General features: G+C 37.9%; 1 protein-coding gene across 1 annotated transcript; it reads right to left on the minus strand.

Annotated features, from left to right (window-relative positions):
* Positions 1-1,711: 1,711 nt before the first annotated feature.
* On the minus strand, positions 1,712-23,513 carry tmem201 (transmembrane protein 201). Its single transcript, XM_055188259.2, has 11 exons — positions 23,285-23,513; positions 22,213-22,333; positions 20,049-20,237; positions 17,540-17,719; positions 16,821-17,134; positions 16,531-16,734; positions 9,245-9,471; positions 5,060-5,122; positions 4,623-4,901; positions 2,537-2,665; positions 1,712-2,446 (listed from the first exon to the last, which is right to left on the minus strand). The coding sequence occupies exons 1-11, from the start codon at positions 23,392-23,394 to the stop codon at positions 2,349-2,351; spliced, it is 1,914 nt and encodes a 637-aa protein (XP_055044234.2). The 5' UTR covers positions 23,395-23,513; the 3' UTR covers positions 1,712-2,348.
* Between the last annotated feature and the right edge of the window lie 207 nt (positions 23,514-23,720).

Below are 23,720 nucleotides of genomic sequence, written 5' to 3' on the forward strand. Positions count from 1 at the left end.
GATTAAGCCACATGAGGATTTTTCTGCTGTCCACAAAGCAACTAAACCACTCAATAAATGATAAACACATCTTATGCCTAATAAAATGTGACAACAAAGTATTTTAGTAATGTTCACCAAAAAGGTGAAACGCTATGGCCCGGTTTCACAGACAAGGCTTAAGTCTAGTTCCAGAATATAATGCATGTTTCAGGTGCCTTAACTTAACCCTCAATTGGTCTTTGGGGTCTATATGACCCCAATCGACATTTCATTAGTTAAAAAAGTGGTTTCCTTCATCTCAGAGAAATATTTTTTTTTACTTTTCCTACATTATCTATACATGCACAAAAAACTTGGCTTGATTCAGTTGTTCTGAAGGTATGTAAAACATTTTTTTAATTAATCTGGTCTTTGGGTCAATATGACCCCAATTGAAGATGAATGGAAAATGCAAAAAAAAAATTCCATTTGTCAAAAAAAAATCAATAAATCCAGCATAAATCTAAACATTTCCACATAGAAATGAAGGCCTTGTACTTGTGCACAAATGCAATGTAGAAAACACATGCTCACACACACACACATGCTCTCTGTCACGCACAAACACACATACACGCGCGCGCACACACACTTACATTTAGTCAAATTTCTGTGGTATTTTTTAAAAACAGACACAAAATGCATCAAAAACTACAAAACATTCTACTATTTGAAACAATACTTATTTTTAGTGTCCTTTCTAATGTTTATATATACAAAAATTCACAAAATTTATCACTAAAGTAGTGATGTGAGCAGTTGGCCATATCCAATAAAATTAATGGCTTTCTATGGCCCTATTCTTTCTTACCCTGGGTTCACCAGCCACGTTTGAGGCGTCAAATTCGCGTCTACTGTGTCTAGTTTGCCCCTTGAACATTTTACGTTTACTCGTTACATTTGCGTCATGGGAGCGGCTTCTGCTACTCCGCTCGCTTCCTGTAATCGCGTCACTACTAGAGCAAGCTCCTGATTGGTTAACGCAAAGTTAACATTTTTCAACTTGCGCGTTTGCCGCGGCAATGATCAATTTGCGACATTCGTGTCGTTACATTGAATTAACATTGTAATCACTCGTGCTTGGCGCCTCTACCGCGGCTGGTCTAACGTAGCATTAAACGGTAATACCTTTAGGTTTATCTCTAATCAGCAAAAGGTGGAATTCTACACCTAACTACATCAATATCCAGAAACAAATTAAATTAAATTTAGATCATCATTCAAGTGATTTTTTTCATTTAAAAAAATCTATATTTCACATGCAAGCTAATGGGTGTAGTTGAGGATTTTTGTGGTAAATGGGTACAAAAGTACTTCAAAATCTCTCAAAACACAGCTTTATTGTATAGTTGAGAAGTAAACAAAAAAACAATATATTATTTGTATTATTGAAAATTATGCTTTCAATTTTGGGGTCATATAGACCCCAAAGACCAGAAGTGTAAACAGGAAAAGAGGACCATTTGAGGGTTAAAACATCTCAGTTCAATTGTTTGCAAAGAACAGCATAAATGGTCCCAATTTAACTAAGGCTTACTCCCAGCCCTGTCTTTAAAACCAGGTCTATATTATGGAATTAATGTATAATGTAAGATACAGACAAATTAAAACGATGACTACAATATCCACAGACTCAGTTTGGGCATTTAAATGTTTCATTGAAGCCATACAGAAGACACCAAAGCCAGCATAACTATAACAAGATTTATTTCAATCCTGATGCACCTGCATAATGCACAAGTTTATGTACAAACAGTGTTATCCTTCTTTTCCTCTGAGACGCAGCTGACATGATTTAATAATAAAACATCACATTGACAGCCTCAAAACGCAAAGACACATTTGCTAATCTAAGTAGAATAACACAAAGATATTGCACCTTATCAACTTATTATGATAATGATATGACGTGGTATTATCCTGAGGACGTAGGATAAATGAAAATACTTAATGTACATCAGTAACTGGCAAAGAAGCCAGATGAAACGTTTAATACAATCAGTCCAACATTCACCTGTTAAATTAAACACAACAAGCTTATTCTCACACACATCCAATGTTTAAAACCACCAACAAATACTTAAACATGCACAAAAAACATGTTTTTACAGAGCGAGCGTCATACTTGGTTTTAAACTGAGCTTAGGAGAATAAGATCTTCTCACGATGTAGTTAAACTGCTATTAAACAGTCCTTCTGTATGTCTGAAAGCAGCAATCGTTCTCCATGTTGTTTTTCCGTAAGAACCCAGATGAGCCGAGCAGGGACAGTGCACATTGCAGATGAGCTTGACCTCCAATCTAACTTCTGAGGTCTGATCCTCATTTTCATCTCCAGTTGTAATACAAATAGAAGCTGATGAAGCTTAGGTTAATAGTCAGGCTGGCGATCAATAGCCCGGGCCAAAGGGACAAGCTCAGAAAACCTGAGGGAAATGACAAAATAATTTAAATGATATAGAAGAAATATCCAAAACGGAGTAACAATTGCAATTCCAATTGGATCGGGCTCTTACCCTTCCATTCAGACTTGTTGTCGGGAACATTTCCTGTGGTTGTGTCTGCATGGCAGTTTGAAGACCCAGAGGAGCTTCCCGTTGGCTTCACTGCATGCTCAAACACACTACCTTCATCAATCACAGAACCTGTCAAATGACATCAAATCAAAAAATTTGCGCAAAAAAACACTAAGAAAATACTCAGAACATGCAACAGAAACGGTATGAGTAAATTATATTTACTACAACAGCAAATATAACAGTCAGGAATATGTGAATAATGTGTTATCAGACATTAAAGGGGGGGGGGGGGGGCTAAAGCTATTTCATGATTATTAACACTGTTTAATATTGGACGTATATGTGCCGAATGCCCTTCGTTAATGTTTTTTTGAACAAAAAAGAAAGATTTATATGTAACAATCTTGCTTTATTTCCTTTATGGGCAATTTCAGTGCAGGAAGTACAGTGAAAGTCCTTATATGGGCACACCATACCAAGAGATTTCACCAAAAAACTGTGTTGTTGTTTGTGAGGGAAATTAAAGCTTGTTCAGCTTCTCAAAGAACCCAGCCTTATAGAAACAACGGATATAGTTTATTTATCCAGGGTGGCAGCGAAGTTATGCATGTTTGTTTAAAGGGACTCTCCACTTTTTTTGAAAATATGCTCATTTTCCAGCTCCCCTAGAGTTAAACATTTGGTTTTTACCGTTTTGGAATCCATTCAGCTGATCTTTTGGTCTGGCGGTACCACTTTAAGCATAGCTTAGCACAGGGTTCCCACACCTTAGTTAACTTCAAAATCAAGGACCTTTCAAAGACATTCCAGGTCCAATACCCTCAAATTCAAGGACTAAATGTGGGGACACATTTCAAGTGAGAGCAAGGTTACATCGCGTTACCTTTTAAGATACATTGTTACAGATCCCTTTCGAGGGAAGTCACGCTGCGTCACAGCTGTGACACTTTGGGGACATCTCCAGGGGTAAGTGCGTCTGAATGTGTATATCAAATTCAACCAATGGTGAGGCTTAACGACAAAGACAGGGTGACGCGGGAGCCAGGAAGTATATCGCCATCTGAAACATTGCCAAAGACGGCGTTACAGGGAAACATGAAGTATGGCAACGGAGACGCAGCGTCTCATTCCCTCCTCGGGAACAACAGTTACATACGTAACCCGAGACGTTTTCATGTGTCAAACACAACTATGCAAAAAAGCATTTTGGTATGAATCAACATTCGCATACAGAATATATAAGCATTTAAAGTGAACAGTTTAGCACGTGTGCTTAAAAAGTCTAGAATTTTTTTGATATTATCCTACACTACACAGGGAATAATATGGATTCAAGCACTTTCAATGACCTGTATCCATATATGTATATTTTCAAAAATTTCCCAGGGACTTGAATAGTTTCCCTCAGATTCACAAACTTTCAAGGAACCCTGTTAGCATAATCCATTGAATCTGATTAGACCATTAGCATCATACTCAAAAATAACACATTTTTCTATAATTTTCCCATTTAAACTTGACTCTTCTGTAGTTACATCGTGTACGCTGGATTTCATAGAAATGGGATGGGTTATGATGAGTCACAAGCAGTAAGTAAAACTGCATCAAATGTCTGCGATTTGTTGGCAATCGGCATGTAAGTGCATGTAAACAACACGAAAATGTAGTGAATCATAAGTTATCCAGAGAAAATGGGGTCGTGTTTATTCAGAAAGAATTGGTACAGCTAAACTCTTTGAATATATTAAGGATGAAATACTACTCTATGGGATGGTTTCCCAGACAGGGATTAGCTTAATCCAGGACTAGGTCTTAGTTTAATTATGAAAAATAACTAGTTTAAACAAACATATCTTAATAAAAACATTACTTGTATGCGTTTAAGGAAAAACAAAGGGCACTGATGTATTTTAAGATAAGTTGTTTTAAGTTTGGACAGCTCCTACATTTATTTTAGTCTAGGACTAGTCTAATCCCTGACCAGGAAACCCCCACTATAAATACTCAATATTAACATGAGATAAGCAGAAACAACCCGTGTTATTTGAGCTCTAAGTAACAAAGTTTAATATGAGTCCTATACCGTGATTTTGTGAGTGGAAGTGTGGCACATCAGGCAAAAATCCTCCACTGTGTACATGGTTGTGTTCAGACAGGAACAGAGGTGGTGATGCCAAACTGAAAGGCTCGGAAGAGGAGAAAAGCTGCAGCTTTTGTCCACTAATGTTGAGTCTCGCTGGGCTGATGAGCGGCCGACGCTGCCTGGCGGAGCTGGAGGTGGAAGTGACAGAACCTGCCACCGAAGGGGTTGGAGATGGGGCAGGAGAGGAGGGCCGGCTTCCAGATTTTAGAGAGAAGTAGTCTATTTGATAAATGAAAGAGAAATAACTGGAATTAGACCAAATGTTGATTTTACAGACAATAAAATCAATTTACATGTACAAAATTAGGCATGAATCTGGTTTAAATTAGGTCATAAAGAAAGATAAAACACAATTTCAACTAGTTCTTTGAAGTTACCTGAAGGTGGCGAGTCTTTGCATTGTGAAGATGGTCTACTTCCACTAAACAGAAAACCTGAATCTACAAAAAGAAAGAAATGAAATGTTTTACATGCCACTGAGTAAACCACAAAATTTTAAAACATCGTTATGGATTTCTGGAATTAATAAAAAATAAAGATCGCATGATTTACGACAAAATTTAAGTAAGCTGAAACGTTCCCTAGATCCCAATTCGAATATGATCTATCCAAAATAGTATTTGAAATTAGTAGTATGACCCAAATCGCAGTATGTTGAAATGAGTATTCTCAATGTACCTGGATGGTTTACAATTTCAGCTAAAATATATATGTAAACTAAAGTGTAGATCTATGCACACTAATGTATTAGGAAAGTCGAGCGACTCGAGCCACTAGGTGGCCAGGTTATTTCTTTCAGTCATGCAAGAGTAAGACTAAACTCCTATCTACTTTAATAAGGAAAGACGGCTATCTAAAATCAACATATTTCTGACCAAAAATTAAACCTGACATCAAATGTACCATAATTGGCCTTAAAATCGCCTTTTCCTGTGATTGGGTATAGGTTGACAAGCACCGCACTTGACTCTATATAAGCCCCTCCCCCAGAGAACTGTCAGTCTTTATTGATTGTTGATTGGTTGAAAGGCAGGACTTTAGTCGCCAGAGCAGCTATATTGAGCATTGCATTGTCATATCTTTGATATTACCCTCAACAAATAGCTGGTGTAAGGAGTTAAGTGACCATACAATGAAAATTTTTCCAAATATACAGTAATCACTACAAAAGAAACAATGAAGAAAGCTGAAATTAACGTGCATGACTGTTAACACAATTTGCATCTAGATCAATCAGGCACTTCCATTACCATTTTTTCCGGACTACAAGTCGCTCCGGAGCATAAGTCGCTTCAGTCAAAAATGCGTTATGAAGAGGAAAAAACATATATATAAGTCGCACTGGACTATACGTCACGTTAATTTAGAAAATGATTTCACAAAATCCAAGCCGAAGATAAGACATTTAATCTGGAAAGGCAAAGGTAATCTGAATAGGTGTTCGTACGTTAACGTAACATTAACAGTTATTTACACAATACACAATAGCATACAGAACATACATAGGAGGCTGAATAGGCTAAATTAACACGACAAGCCAAATCAAGTTCAAAAAGGTCCCGAAGTCATTCCACATCACTGAATCCATTGAATTACATAAATACAGGAGCAGCATAGAGCAGCATAGAGCGGACTCTCGCGGCGGTAGACGGTCATGGTTTCTCTTGGTTCATATGAAATAATATTGACGTATAAGTCGCACCTGACTACAAGATCCAGGACCCGCCAAACATTCGGTCTCTGCTCATTAAATTTTTTCGGAAAAAGAAGCGGTCCCAAAAAATACGAATAGAAATTCCAAGCAACTTTAAAAAAAAAGATAATTTCACGCTTTTATGTGTCATTCCAGGAATGTCTCCATGTGAAGCCAACGCAGCTGCGACCATACAGAGGAGCTTCCCCATCAAACCAATTAACATTACAGACCAGACGGGTTGAGATACATGATGGAGCAGGTACAGTACACAGTTCACATAAAAGCTTGTGATGAAAAGCAGGCAGGGAGATGAGTGATACACGTCCTGCTGTGTTCAACAGAAGCAGATACGTCCTCGCGGGGGGCGATGCGAATGACGTGATATGGGCGGCGCGTTTGCCGCAAAACACACGTTATTCGCCTCAAACGCGTCTTTGCTCAAGTTAAAAATATTCATCTCGAGCGAAAAATTTGCATGACACCATGTTAAATCCCACGAGTAATCTAGAGCGAGTAACGCGATGCCCCGCACCCGGTGTGCAAGTGGCATAAGGCGAATAGCGCGTGTTTTAGTGGCAATCATATTTCGTCATTCACATCACCCTGCGTAAGGACGTGTCTGATACCATCTTTGCATTGACTTTGTATGTAATCTACTCGCGCAAATTGTTGCGTTTGGTGTGCATGCCCCATAATGCTATGTACACACCAAACGCGGGGCATCGCGTTACTTGCTTCAGACTACTCGCTGGATTTAACTTTGTGTCATGCGAATTTTTTGCTAGAATCGAATATTTTCAACTTGGGCGAAAACGCGTTTGAGGCAAATAGCACGTGTTTTAGCAGCAAGCATATCGCATCATTTGCATCGTCCCACGCAAGGACGCGTCTGATCGCATTTTTGCATTGACTTTGTATGTAATCTACTTGCAAAATCGTTGCGTTTGGTGTGAATGCCCCATAATGCTATGTACACAACAAATGCGGGGCATCGCGTTACTCGCTCTAAACTACTCATGGGATTTAACTTCATGACATGAACATTTTTCGCTTGAGTTCAATATTTTCAACTTGGGTGAAGACGCGTTTGAGGTGAATAGCGCGTGTTTGAGCCGCAATCATATCGCGTCATTCGCATCACCCCGTGCAAGGACACGTCTGATCGCATCTTTGCATTGACTTTGTATGTAATCTACTTGCGCAAATCATTGCATTTGGTGTGTATGCCCCATAATGCTATGTACACACCAAACGCGGGGCATCGCGTTACTCGCTCTAGACTACTTGCGGGATTTAAATTTGTGTCATGCAAATTTTCCCGCCGAAATGAATATTTTTAACTTGGGCGAAGACGCGTTTGAGGTGAATAGCGCATTTTCACGGCAAATGCGGCGCCCATATCGCGTCATTCGCATCGCCCCACGCGAGGACGCATCTGATTGCGTCTTTGCATTGACTTTGTATGTAATCTAGTCGTGCAAATCGTTGAACTCGCATCTGGTGTGAACCCACAGTAATGCTACGTACACACCAAACGTGGGGCATCGCGTTACTAGCTCTAGATTACTCGCAGGATTTAACTTTGTGTCATGTAAATTTTTCGCTCGAGTTGAATATTTTTTACTTGGGCTTTTGAGGGGAATAGCACGTGTTTTCGAGGTAAACGCGCCACCCATATCGCGTCATTCGCATCGCCCCACGCAAGGACGCATTTGATTGCGTCTTTGCATTGACTTTGTATGTAATCTATTCGCGCAAATCGCGTCTGGGGTGAACCCACAGTTAGACTTTTGTTAGCTGTTAATAACAAAAGAACAAATAAAAGAATGTTTACACCTCTATATGAAGTTATGAGATTTGCATTGTGAAAAATTTATCAACCACTGGGTGTTATTACAGCAATAAGTTGTGGCAAATACTAGGCTTTGGCCTTTCTAACACACCTGCCGAGGCGTTGGATCTGATTAAAGGAGGCTATCTGAGACTATATCGGATTAAAGCGTGCCATCTTATCTGGTCTCGTCTGAAGATCCAAACATGAAACAAGCCGTGATGCTGCTGCAGTCTCACAACAGTCATTTAAACACCACTCCCAACATCCCTCTGATCCCCGGCTTTAAAAAGCCTGCGTGTATTACAAAAAAACATACAGTTGGGTTCCTAAAGCACAGAATGGAAAAAGCCAAGGTCATGGTTTAACATTTTAACAACTAATTTAAAGCACTCTATGTCACCTTAATGCTTAAAATTGTACCTTTGACCCTCTTGGTTTTATCTTTGATCCAAGTACATGAACAAAATAAAACATACAGAAATCAAAGCAAACACATATGAGTCTAATTATAGCATTAGATGACACCGATCATCCATGAGCAAACTAACGTAAAGTTACTTCCTGTAACTCAAAACCCATCAGTGGTGGGAAAATCCCGTTAACATGCAGGTAGCCGCTTAACAGACCATTTCTCAATCACACTTTCCCTGTTTTTTCTTTCTTTTGGTTCACTTTCAGTTGGCAAAATTCCCCCTTAAGGTGCGGCACCGTCTGGGGTGAAGAGTGAGCCAAGTAACTTCAGTCTGTCAGCCAGTGACCCATATCTTTCCCATCATGCACTTCTGCACTTCTTTCACAAAACAGCACCTGGGGCCTTTCCATCAGCACTCAGCCTTACCTCACAAACAAAATGAAGGATTTTTCACATGTAATAAAAAAACAGTACTCTAGTTTTTTAAGCACAATACGGTCAGTTGTGCTCTCAGTAAACATAAACACCTAACCAAGGAATGAAACAGGTGAAATGTAGTCATTCGGTCTTTTCTCTATTTCATTTCACCTCACCCGATCGTACATCAGACATGCACTCACCTGCTCGGGCGAGGGAGGGGATGGTTCCCAGAGAGAGGGCTCTGTTAAGTCGCCCAGGCAGCGAGGAGGGCGAGGCCTTGCGTGTTCTGTGGTTTTGTTGGCGGACGAGCAGCTGTGACAGATTTGGGGGAGGTGTGGGGATGAAGGAAGACGATCCAGACACAGGTGCAGACAGCAGAGGAGAACGATTACTATAGTACAGGTCAGGAGAACTACCAGACAGATACCTGCAACAGATATGATCCACCGCTGAGTTTTATTTAACAGAGCAAATCACCCTTTAAAATTACTCATTTGTTCAAATAAGGTAATTTGTTACATTGTCAACATTTATACTGACAGCAGATGAGGGCATTGTGAACTGACTGCTATATCTGCCTGTAAAATTAAGTAGATTTACACATGTCAATCACAAATGTCTATGCATTTCCCACCATTGGCACGTTTATTCAGGAAATTTGGGAGATATTTGACTCAGTTTTCAACAACAAATTAGAGAGCGATTTTGCCACATTTTAATGCAAGCAGCAGACTAATGCAAATTTTTCTCCACAATTAGCGCAGAAATTCTGAAAATATTGAAACTCCATGTACATAGGGCTGTCACGATTATGAAATTTTGCGGACGGTAATTGTTTAATAAATTGTGACGATTAATTGACTGTTTTAGGGCTTTGACGGTTATGACGATTAACTATTTTTATTGCTTTGACATTTAATTCTCATACTTTTTTGCTTGTTCATGAATTTTTCACACGTTGTTATTATTTAAATAAAATATTTTGCAAGGTTTACCTGGCAGTAAATATTTAAACAAATAACATATATTTAAAAGTAATCTGATACGGTCTCGTTTAAACAGGTGTTGCAGCTCCCCCTTATGTTTTTTAGAGAAATGTGCAATCATTGCGGTGATCTGAAATCATCGCGATGAGGTCAAACAATCGCAATGAGGGGATTATTTAATCATTGTGACAGCCCTGCATGTACATGTGAAAGTTGGATCTAGTTAACAAAAATTATTCAATTGTTAACTTAAATTTTCTTACTGAAGCGATCAAGTGAAAAAATTAAAGTGAAAAAACTTAAAATGACTTCAGTTGGTAACACCTAATTTTTTGTTAGCTTTAAGTTGATATTTTGTTTAGTTTTTGGGTGATATGGGGTTATCACACTGTATGCAGCAAGCGTCGAAATTGCTGCGTTGCTTGCTACACACTGAAAAAAACTTCTGGACATCGGTTGCACATGATCGAATTAGGTTTTCTTAAAATGAAATTAACATAAATTAAAATTAATTTAAATTAAAATTAAATAAAAAAAATAATTTTAAGAAAACTTAATTCAATCATGTGCAACCGGAAATTTTGTTCAGTGCAGCTTTTCTTGTGTAGTGGAAGCGTTTAAGCAGCATTTAGCGCAAATATGTTTATCCTTAATGGCATCTGCGGAAAGAGCCGTGTCCAAGGGAGAAATTTTAGGTGCAAGAGTAAGGTGCGCGGACCGACTCTGTAACCGCCCCCGTTTTGACACTTTCAGCACGTCTCCTATTGAAAATTAACTAGAAACTCGTGGCTGCTGTGTACCATGTGAAACGCTTATTACCAATTAAGTTCATCCAATTTTCACTTTTTACAGTGTAGACTCATTGGTTGTATTGAAGTATGCTGTATAAGAATATACATTTAATTATTTTTTATGTGAACAAACTATAAACTACAAGTAGATTTTATTGATTAAATCTTTTTTAAATCTCCACACTCCACATAACACTGCAAAAAATGAATGTTTTCAGTAGAAATATCGAAAAATTCTTAAATTAAGAAGGTTTTTCTTGATGAGCAAAATAACCTAAGGAAATAAGTCTAGTTTTTAGACAAAATATATCAAATTTAAGTGAATTTGTGCTTATACAAGCAAAAATATCTGCCAATGGGGTGAGAAAAAAAATCTAAAAATTAGTTAACATTTTCTTAAAAGCTTAATTCAAGAAAAAATTTCTCACCCCATTGGCAGTGTTAAATGAGTGACGTAACAAGAAATAAAATGTAGCAAATATGTAAACAAAAATCTTGTACATGATGCGGTCTGTAAAATCCAGACTAAAGTCTCAATCTAATGATAAGATTTGGACCATCTAGGTTTGATTTTAAAGATTCCATCTTTGACATATTGTCAGTCAATATTAAAGACACCAAGGTTATATTATAAAGAAAGTTTACGTTATGTAAGATGATTTTAAGCAGATGACAGTAAATCACAAAAAAATGCCATTACAGCTTCTATCTCAAACAATCTTCAATGTAATCTTTATGTCCAGCCACAAATCAGAAAGAAACGCCAAACACACAGTTCTTAATTTAACAGTATTTTATTTCACTTGTGTAAAATTGGATTAAATAGTAGGATTAAATAAACATGTATAAAAACAAAGCCCGAGCAGAATTTATGGATTGCTTTACCATGCATCTTTAATCAAAACACCACAATCCAATACATTACTACTATAAATCCCAGCTTATGATTGATTCTGGACGGAAACGGTTTCACACACTTCACAATGCATTTGCTTAATTCACATTACTTTGTAGTCATTCCAGATCAAAACCACTCAGTGTGACTGATGTATCAGAGAAATCACAGTAATGCCAGTATATTTCTAATAAATATATTGAATGGTTAAATGTGAAATGAAATTTAATAAAATGTTTTGTGATACATCTAAACCTAAGGCTTTACGATCACTTTCAATTTGGTAACTAAACTTAATTCATTCTATATTGATTCTGGGTGAAAAGAAAGTGGATCTTAAATTCATCACCAATATCAAAATAGTCAACATTGCATACAATAATTTGTTTTTTTGCGCTAAATCTTGGAGCCAATCTTTGCATCACCAGACACCTTCTGATACAACAGCCAGAGATCTGTGGTTTCACCTTGACAGACTCAACTACATTAAACCATCAGTATTAAATTCAGTTTCACTTATCTGCTCATATTTGCAAACATGTGAAATATAGCTACCATTTTAATACAAAAGGAACATGAAAATACAAAAAAATTATTTCAGAATAATAAACAAACTACAGTATTGTAAGTCTAATGGATATCAATAAAAGCATCAAATATAAATACTAACAAGAAGTGTAGTGCTAAATAAATCTTTGGCTGTTTACCAGTCAACATGATCTTGAGCTAAAAAAAATCAAATCTAGACTTAAACTACAATTAATAACCAACTACCAGCTTTTGAGACGTTAGGACATTTTGGGAAAGTTAGGAAACGCCAAACTAATTGTATTTTTAACAATCGTATAAAAAAATGGGAAATGTGCCAGTACAACAAACGTTTATTCCTAATCAAGCTATTAAAAAATGCATCATAGTGTGCATTTACAGAGAATTACATTTAATTGGTTCAAGCACATTTTACCCTTTGGTAACACTAAATAAATATTTCAAGCTTATCTTTATGCCAGGGTCTCTAAAGTAGGTTGAGAGCCTGTTTGTAAAAGTTGGAAAGGCTTTTATAACGCTGCATTACATATCAAAAGATTAACTTATTTCAAACAACAAAAAAAGCAAGTCGTAGACTTTGTGTAAGTGTCCATGTCAAATCAATAAGTCATATTAAAAGCGAACTTCAAGCTACATGGGAAATACAGTGATGCAAAACTAGAAAAACATACAATCTGTAGTCATTCTTTCACATGATGTTAGACTCACATTCAAAAAAAGACAATTACATTTTCCTTCCACAATACAAAAAACCGATCCATGTTTGTGAACAAAAAGTTATGAAAATGTCTCACATTTAGCATCAGGTTTAGAGTCTACATTGTTTTTTTTAGAAATACTTGAGTTGAGTGTTATTAGTAGTATTAAATAAAAACGGCACATCATTGTATAGTATAGTATAATAGGGTGAATTCAGACATCGAAACATGTCAAAAAGTGTCAAATTTTTTTATTAATAAAAATGAAATCAAACTGAATGAGTGCTTTATAACGATTTCGATTATGGCAAAAATTATAATTATCGATTAATCACTTTGGTATAGTTATTGCGATTATTATTGACGACGTTTTAAAATGTTTTCTAACCTTCTCTGAAGCAGCTGCATGGTAAATTATAAACATCTAAAACTAAATAATATAATGTAAATAACAAATAATTGTTAGAGTTATGTTGTTAAGTGTATCAATTTTAAAATCTGATTCCCCATTGTATTTGGTAGGGCTGCACAATTAATCGTAAAGGATCACAATCTCTATTCAAGTACCAACACAATCTCATTTCTAACTTATAACGATTCATGTGTCTATTAAACCTTCGACAGAAATCTTAGTGGAACATTAAAGGCGGGGTCCATGATCTCTGAAAGCCAATGTTGACATTTGAAATCCCCTAAACAAACATGCCCCTACCTCAATAGAATCTGGACCTTCTGTTGATGGACCCATCCCACACATAAGCAACCCAGGCAATGATGTCAGTTGTAGACACGCCCCTTACTGCTGATTGGCTACAAGTGTGTTTTTTGTAGTCGGCCAGACTCTCTTTTCCGAATCGTTTTCAGATATTGTGCACTCCGCCTTTAAAATATGCATGGGCACTGTCGCGGAGCAGTCGTCATGTAAAGGGGGATTTATAAACTGTGGGTTGCAGTAACAACTTTTCATTAGATCAATCGTAAGTTTCATCTGTGCTTCAAACATGCTGTTTAAATATTCACACGCTTTGCTTTTATGGACTAGAATTCCACGTTCAGTGTGCTTTTCATCCGCGCTTTAAACTTATGCGTGAAAGCAGTGTTATTTGTCGCATCTGTCTGTCTGTAAATAAAACATAAGGGGTTGTGCACACCAAAACTTTTATGCCCGCGGTTAGCGCTTGTTTTCAATTGATTCCAATCGAAACTCTCCGTTTTTTAAATAAGCCGGCGCGTGGCGCTTTTTTCCGCACTCGGCGCTGAGCGTTGAAAGAGATTCAACTTTGGGTGAAAAGCTCCGCTCGTCAATGTCACTTCTCACACAGCCGTCCAATCACAGTGGAGGAGGGGCAGGACAAGAATCACAACAACCAACCGGCTCACAGCTCAAGTATCACAGCTAAAAAGCGCTCAGCTGAAAAAACAGCTGGCAATCGGTGTCCTCCAGGCATTTAAAAGTTTTGGTGTGCACAACGCCCAAGTAGTTTGCTTTACTTTATTTGCAAACTGTGTTAAAATTAACAACCAAGGAAGCCTCTTTAAAATGATTATTTTAGCCTACTCTTGCTTTGTTTTAAGGAAAATGAAAGGAAAATAAAATGACTCTACCAAAAGGGACATACAATTAAAAAAAATTGTGGGTCTTAAGATAGATTTGACCTGTCCAGGTGGGTCCAGGATTGAAAAGGTTGGGAAAACCTGATGTATAGGTTTCAAACAGCTCTTTTCAAGTACACAGTATCATTATTATCTTTCAAATAAAAAAAGTAATAAAAAAATATTTAATTTTTTTTTAAGAGATTGCAACAATTCATATTTTTTCTAGTAAATTTTGTTATTTTGTTTAGTTGTCGTTCAGAATCGTGATATAAAAAAAGAAATAAAAATATTGTGATTTAAAATGTTTCCAGAATCGTGGAACCCTAGTATTTGGTGGCCAAACATATTCCCAAACGCACAAAAATGAGCATAAATGGACAGTAATGGGCTGTAATTGAGGATTTTGGCGATTACGTCATAGTTTCACCCATAATTGCAAAAACATTTTTTTTATATTTGAATAATTGTGCAGCCCTAATGATTATTTATGTAGACAAATACTAACCCAAACACTCTCAAACACCTACCCTGGCTTAACCATTAAAATGCCAATTACAGCGTCAAAAGTTTCAGTCAGTGATTCTCTACTATCTTAGAGCGGTGTGATAAAATACAGAATCTAATACAGCTGACGAGTATGAAGTATTCAGTCATTCCAGAAAACGAGTTTTTTTGTGATTGTTGCAGGCAAAAATCGTTGATCTTGTGGCACGTTTTCTTAAAAAATGCGATGGAATATGCGACATATTTATGCAATTTTATACAATGAAATTGCGAGAACTTGCAAAAACAATTTTTCAATGATGTTCACGTCACAATCACGTCACTTCACGTCACAACGTTCCCATGGCAACAGGGGACATTGCTGCGCTTGTGTGAAGTAAATGCAACATTTTTTAAACTTTCTGCTAAGATATATTTGATTTTTGCTACGAAAATGCGGGGATTATAAAATCAAGCAAGCCCCGCATATTTTGCGCACGGAAATTTGCAATTTATGCTGCAAAAGTGCGGCGTATTTAAAAATAAAATGCGGCCCCGGCATAAATATGCGAACGTTGGCTGATTATGCGTTGAATCGTGCGATCGCATAATCACGTTTTTCTGGAGGGACTGAGTATTACATTAGTAGCATCACCAGTATAACATATGTGACAAAAATGGAAAACAATGTAAAAATCAATAATTGAAATCAAACTTTCATGCACCTAATCTCACTACTAGATTATGAGACTTTAGCTATAATTCAGATAGGGTCACATGGTTATTATTGTACTTAGTGTTATCTATTTAATAAGATATCATCTATGAGTTTACACAGAAGAAGAAAGTATATAAGTGTGCCATTTCAACAAAAAAGCTTCAACAAAAAGCTTTGTAAATATTAGTGAATTTCATGCTGCTATTGATCATAAAGTCAGTGTAGATGAGGAAAGAACAAAATATTCCTGTAGCGGCATTACGTTTCTACGTGAACAATGCACTTAGTACAGTAGTGCTTTAAACAGCAAGATGCTTTACAAAAAACATTTACTTGTGATTGAAGCTGTACTTTACCAGCCAGAAGTACCATACAAGAGGTCAAATGTCTCATTGATCTTATGCTTTTAGCTAGGATAGCATAAACTATACATTTTAAAACAACTGCTTGCTGCATTACAAAAATGTCTGTCTGTGTCAAACTATGGATGCTATGGCAATGCGTACAGTAAACTTTTCCTAATACTTCATCCAAACCACATATCAGACAGATAATATTTTGTAAAGCTCAGATTATGGGCATGGTGATTCAAAAGCCTATATAAGCTCTAGCGAGTGTCTTAAAGGCCATGGAGGTTAATACTGTAGTGCATTAGTTTGTTAGTATAATGTGAAATTCAATGAAACGCACCAAACCCTACTACATGTCCCAAAAGTGTCCTCCCATACATATCCCATAATGCATCTTAGTGTCACTGTTCAGATTCTGACCTGCGACCTCTGGCTCTCCTCTGATTCGTCGATTTACGAGTCGCCACAGCGGCAGCGAATCCAACCAGACAACAAAGAGAAGTGATGCCAAACTTGACCGCTTCCAACCAATCAGGGATGTCCGCTTTGAGGTAAAACTCAACCAGGTAGAAACATATCACCAGGAGCCAAAGCACAGACGCCACTGCATCAATCCTCCTCAACCTGGATAACAGAGCAAGGGGAAATATTTAGTTTGGGTAATGTTTACAGAAATACACCGTACAAGAAAACCTCAACTTTTTGCTTACCTGACCGGTCCTGCCATTAAGACGGCTGTGATGCAAGTCAGGAGACCAGCAGAGGCCACGGCCATTTGATGCTCACTACCGGATTGCCAGATCAGCCTGACGTTTTCCCTGGTCTCTTCTGGAAGGAAACCCACGAGATCGTTCCACATCTTGCTGCTCTGGTTGGCCTTGGTTTCTGGGTCATTTTTGGGGGAAGGTTTACGCAGGGCAACTTCAGATCCAGACAAAGCCACGACTACCAAAAAGGCACAGGCGAGAAACGCAAGGACCCTGAGCAAGATCAACCAACCCGGTGTAGTGAGGGAATACGTGCTCTGTACGGATGCAAAAAAACAAAGACTACCTGATATAAGAACACAGATCGCTTGATACATACATGCCAAACTAGACATGAATCAACAGCAGCTGTACTGTACTTGTGACACGGGAACAAGCAAGAAAGAACAGGCTTTTCCTTATCTCTGACAATCACTTACATCCATCTAACTGTAGTTTAAGAAAACACTACTGGTCATTAATCACACTTAGTACATGTTACACTTGCAATTCAAGATGACTGTAAAATGACAGATTCATCTGAGAAACTTTCGTAACATTAGTCATGCCACGCCACTGGCACCCAATCTAGTGTCCTTGAATTGAACACTTCAATGGGTTAAAAAAATACAAATGTAATTAATGCATCTTCACGCCAAGTAAAAACGAACAATGTAGATCACCTTGACGAAGGCCTTATCTGCATCCCGGGTGCGTCTTAACTGGTGGTTGAACAGCACAGCTCTCAGTTGTCGGTTCTGATGTTTGATGTAGTACTCCACTGCAGTTTGACACGGCCGACACAGTTTGTATGTCTGCTCGAGGTGATGCTTATACAACTCGATCTCTTCATCATAGTTTTCCTGCAACAGTGGCAAACAGGACGTTATTGGTGCTCACCTCTTATTTGTTAAAAAGCTGATTCCTGCTAACAAATGGGTGTCACGATTTTGATTTTAAATCGAAATCGATCGAAATTAAGTCACAACCTCGAACTTCAAATTAAAAAATGGAATCGTCGATGCTGCCACGCCCCCATGTCACGTCCGGTCTGCTTGCCAAGCAGAAAAAAACACGTGTTAAGTGCTGCGAGTCAACCTCCTCTAACTTAGCTAACTACAGCCCGTCAAACAATAGCATGGCAGATGCAAGAGACACCACGCAAGCTGCTCTTTACATGGGAAACAAAAAATAACAAGCGCCTACCGCCTTCAGCTGAACTCAATCAGAACAGAGCGGAAAGGGCATCTGTGCCAGGACCGGTCGTTTTTCTGAACTGAGATCTGTTTAAGTTTCACAACAACTTATTTCAGTTGCTTAAGAGTTATGAAAACAGCATTTAAACATGACTTATTGGGGTAAAGTCTCACAATCTTGTCTGATGGTAATAAAAGTGTGTTTTTAAGATGCAAAGTACTGACAGTAATGACAGGAACTTTCGTTTTATCAGGTATGTGCTTGTACCATATTTTTCCACTGGCAGCATGACTAACATGGCAGGGCATCTCGGGGTTCAAGGTCAGATATTATATTTCATAAAAGTCTAGTCTAAAAATGGCATAGCATTTTTTTGTGCTTTTAAAAAAAAAGTGTAAAATCGAGAATCGAATCAAGACCTTACCGTGGGTTCACACCAGCCGCGTTTGAGGCGTCAAATTCGAGTCTACCGCGTCTAGTTTGCCACTTGAACATTTTGAGTTTACTCAATTCATTTGCGTGTGAAATTCTAGTCATCGAGACATTCACGTGGAAATTCGCGTCATGGGAGGGGCTTCTGTGACTCCTCTCGCTCCTGTAATCACATCACTACCAAAAGCAAGCTCCTGATTGGTTAACACGGCACATTTTCCTGCCAAAGTTCTAATTTTTCAACTCACGCGTTTGCCGCGGCAACGCTCAATTCGCGCCATTCGCGCGAATGAGGCGGAATCGCGTCTACCTCGCCGCGCTAATCGCGTCTTCACATTGACTTGAAATCACTCGCGCTTGATGCCTCTACTGCGGCTGGTGTGAATGCAGCATTAGAATCGAAAATGTAATCGAATCAAGGATTTGGAGAATCATGACACCCCTACAAATGATGTACCCAACCAAAAATCTGCATTATTTTTTAACCTGGAGAGCTGCTTACCGTAAAACTTCAAATAATAGCCGAGTCCTAAATAGACGCCTGTCTCTTTTAGATGCCTGGTATGACGACAGGTTTAGGTAAATAAACGCCTGTCTCAAATAAAGGCCGGGTCTGTTTTTTTTAGTTTCGGGTTGTATTTAATCTTCTACAACCTGTCAGATCGTCTGTTTAAGCCAGTTCTATGGTGCAGATTGCACACGCTAAAGTTTTGATTACCGGTAGATGTCACGTGACAGACGCAATCGTTCCGTTACTCATCACTATGACAACACAACAAGTGTCGTTGTCAGGATTGCAGTGATGATGACAGTAGCGGAGTGGCAATCGGGAGAGTCAGGACTTTTCCCGATGGGCCGGTAGTGTTTGAGGCCGCTGATAATAGCTGGGCTTTCAGTCTTTTTGTCATGCATGCACTCCCGCCACACATTGTATTTCTCACGCGGAAAAACTATTTATTATATTTAATATGCTGCAGTGCATTGCCTAAAATGTATCTGGCTGCACCGCTCTCTCTATCAAGCTGTCTCCCCTGAAGTTCTAGTCGAGCGTGCTGCGTGCCACTTATCAGCCAATCAAAAAAAAATGAAAGAAAGAAAGAGGCTACAACAATAGCCAATTAGAAAATAGCACTGTTGTATCTGTGTAAGATTTAACGCAACAACCAATAAAAAAGCATATCCTCGTTTGCTTTATTTATGCTGCCAATAATTTATGACTGGTATTCTTACACAAACTAATTTGTTAAACACATTTAAATTATAAATAAAACGTAATCTGTGGTAACCTCCTGCTCTCATGCTTGAACAATTAAATTAAAAGCCTGTCTCTTATAGACGCCTGTCTCTTTTAGACGCCTGGTGTGACGATGCGTTTGGGAAAATAAAAGCCCGGGCTATTATTTGAAGTTTCACTGTAGTTTAGCTGCAATGAACAACACTGATGCACAAAACAAAATTTAAAGCCGCATTTGTAACAATAGCACAATACTAGATTTAAAATCCCTGGAGCTTTTATACTTGACTTGAATATTAAGAGAATAAGTGGGTACATTTCAAACTCACATCATCCCTGGGGATGAACGATGCCAGCTGCTTGATCTTTAGAGTCTGGTTGGTGTTGCATTTCTTGCACAGCAGCATCTGACAGTTGACCCACTGCAGAGTCTTGGGAGTCTCAGGGACGCCGGCCGAAACTCCGTGATTGAGATGCTCCATGTATTGGGCAGGAATGGGTTTGTTGTAGTCCCCATTCTACAGATCAAAAACATGTGCAGAACAAATACTCAGTTGCTGATCACCAATAGCACAGATGTGTCATATGATAAACATCAAACCTATTTCTGAATCAAGCTGGCAGCAATGTTAATTAAATAAAAAAACATTAATATGATCTAATATACAGTACTAGTCAAAAGTTTGGGAATACTCATTTTTAATTTATATTTTTTTCCACATTGTACAATAATAGTAAAGTCATCAAAACGATGTAATATTACAAATGTAAATATGACTTGGTCTTGCAGACAGGGCTTAAAGGCGGGGTGCATGATTTTTGAAAAACACTTTGGAAAAGGGAGTCGGGCCGACTACCAAAACACACTTGTGGCCAATCAGCAGTAAGGGGCGTGTCTACTCAGCGACATCGTTGCCTGGGTTGCGTACTTGTGGGTCTATCAAAAGAAGGTCCAGATTCTATTGGGGTAGGGGCGTGTTTGTTTAGCTGATTGCAAATATCAACATTGGCTTTCAGAGATCATGCACCCCCCCTTTAAAGTCCCTGTGAAAAGGAAGTCATGATCGACTTGTATAGTGACGTATTTTTGAGTGAAACGGATTATCACACGAGGAAAATAGCGAGCGTGGATTGTTTTTTTTTTTTTACTGTGGGTGGGGGTCTCCCATGCCAGCTAGCTGACGTCATCAGAGAATGTACATTTTCAGATTTTAATTGAAGTTTATGAGGGCACATGAATTAAAAATAAAGAATGATAAATTGTTTATAACAAACATTGCAATATTCCATAAAAATAAGAATTGTCCGTTTTAATTACATGGGGACTTTAAGTGTAGTCCCAGACTAAAATCTATGTTCAAGTGCCACCCACTGCCATTGTTTTGTCTCAAGATTCACACAAATAAAGTCACATTTATAAAAGCTACTTATAAATCCAAATTTAACCAAGACCTAATTCTTGCTTAAAGGACAAGTTCGGTATTTTACACTTAAAGCCCTGTTTTCAGACCGTTTATGATGAAATAGAACGGTTTTGACTGACATTTCGACATATGCGACTGCCCGAGAATTTTCGGGGGGTTTGTTGTTTCACCTCCCACCTCTACAATGGGTGTATAGGTGCACAGGAACAATCCTTCCTAAAATGCATTAAAACTTTCGTTTACAAAGACGTGAAACTCACCGAGTGGTCAGGGGTGTTCACTGATATGCTCACACAAAAATCGCTGCAAAAGATGCTTTCCAACAGGTGGGAGGTGATAAAAGAAACACCCGAAAATTCTCGGGCCAGCATCATATGTCCAAATATCAGTCAAAACCGTTTTATTTCATCATAAACAATCAGAAAACAGGGCTTTAAGTGTAAAATACCGAACTTGTCCTTTAATATAAGTCTTGTCTTGAAACGGGCCTATAAGAATTAAGTTGCAACGAAAAGCATCCAAAATAAATTAAAACTCTGTATTATTTTATCATCTGCAGTGTAGACACCCTTTGCCTAGAATTTGCAAAATTGTACTTATCTTTTTCTTCAATATTTTGTCCAAGTTACCCAATAATAAACCATTAAAGGCGGGGTGCATGATCTCTGAAAGCCAATGTTGGATCTCTGAAAGCCATATTTGAAAACACCTAAACAAACACGCCCCTAAGCCAATAGAATCTGGACCTTCTTTTGATAGACCAGCCCCACACCTATGTAACCTAGGCAACGATGTAGGTTAGTAGACATGCCCCTTACTGCTGATTGGCTACAAGTGTGTTTTGGTACTCGGCCTGACTCGCTTTTCAAAAGTGTTTTTCAAAAATCATGCACCCCGCCTTTAAAATTAAATAAAATGTCAATTTTCTAATGGCAAAAATGTACATTATTTTTGGCCTGACTATATTTGTATCTACAAAAGTAATTTCATTTACACATAAACTTACGCCTTCAGATAAAGGAGTTTTCCAAACACAACATACTCACAACATATTGCATGCAATCCATACCTCTTGAAAACCATTATACTGATCACAGTATGGACAATCCCAGCAATTCCTATTCCCATAGGGGACCACTGTATCCCGATCGCAGAACCAGCAATTTACTTTGACATGAGTTGGTTTCTTTCTGTAAAATAGAAATTAGTAAAAAAAAATGCATCAACAGCACAAAATAAGTGTAAATACACAAGCCCAGGGTATTTATTTAGAAGCCAAGTCGAAACTAACTAATGCCAAATCTAATCCATACTTCTATTCTTGTTTTTGTTTTTTACGCAAACCCTGTAATGTCACAAGCAGTGACTTCTCTCAGGTGCAGCAGGGATCTGATTAGTAAATGATTGTCACTATATGGGTTACTGATAAGGGTGATTACATTAACAAGTTCAATGTAAGAGTATACAAACATGGCTAAATGCACCAATTAAAGAATCATTCATCACTTTGTAAACAATACTTACAAAGAAACAAGCAACAAAGTGCTTTTTGTTAGTTAGAATGGATTAAAATCCCCAAAATGATATCTATTACGCAAATATACTAAATTATATGGCTTTTACGTCAGGCTAGACTTATTTACTAATCATCAAAGCAGAATCTGTATGTAATACAATAAAAAGGTCTTATTCCAGTAGAAGTTCCATTGGTTCCCATTCGCCCAATAAAACATCCCACCAATAACCCCAAACATTACCAGAGAGACCATTAAAGTTTTCTTTAAAACCAATAAAATTCCCATTAAAAATCCTGTGATGGGTTTTATTGTTTTTTTAGCAAAGTTGACATTGTGATAAAAAAAAACACGTACTATTTTACCTTGTAATATAAAGATCTCACATGGTACCGTAATAACAATAACATGTGACTATGTAAAACTATTTAGTTATTATGCACATGGAACGTAAAACATTTAAGGAATTTCCCGCGCCACTCAAATGAATGCAAGTTTGTAACTGGTTCATGCAAATAGCGTTGCATGTTAACAATAGAAGACTAGGATTAGCATTACTGTCATATGTAAAGCATTTCTACTTATCAAAACATGGCTGTTATGCGGGGCCCAGTAGGGACACCATACCTGGTTGCAATCTTATAAAGCAGCGCTCCTCCCGCAGCAATCGCCGTCGCTCCCACACCACCAACAATAAACGGTGGATATTGTAGTAGTATTTGGTTAAAGGCCTCCATTGCGAAACCAACTACAGACAGTAACGTTATTATTTACAAAAAACCACACGCTGCAGTAGCGCATGCAGCAACAGATGCGTGCATCAATCTACAACGCGCGCATACCAAGGTCATGAGTGCAGTATCAAGATCTGTCAAAATAAAAGTCACTAAACTAACAGACACACGGCACACGGCAATGTCGGGTCATTTCTAAACGTAAACTTTGGCAGCTTTAAATTGCACTTAAACCAAATATTTTAAATTTAAAAAAAATAGTTATATACATAATAGTATACTAATAGTGGTATATAGTAGTATAGATTAACGTTTTCTGTACTTCAATA

The sequence above is a fragment of the Misgurnus anguillicaudatus genome, chromosome 13 (genome assembly GCF_027580225.2).
Source record: "Misgurnus anguillicaudatus chromosome 13, ASM2758022v2, whole genome shotgun sequence".
Taxonomy (NCBI): Eukaryota; Metazoa; Chordata; class Actinopteri; order Cypriniformes; family Cobitidae; genus Misgurnus; species Misgurnus anguillicaudatus.

Excerpts from the sequence above, each read along its gene's own strand:
- tmem201 (XM_055188259.2), bottom strand. The coding sequence starts at position 23,394 with ATGGAGGCCTTTAACCAAATACTACTACAATATCCACCGTTTATTGTT. Across the intron at positions 17,720-20,048 it reads CGTTCATCCCCAGGGATGAT|GAAAACTATGATGAAGAGAT; the intron begins GTGAGTTTGAAA and ends CCACTGTTGCAG. Across the intron at positions 9,472-16,530 it reads AGGAGAGCCAGAGGTCGCAG|GTATCTGTCTGGTAGTTCTC; the intron begins GTCAGAATCTGA and ends TATCTGTTGCAG.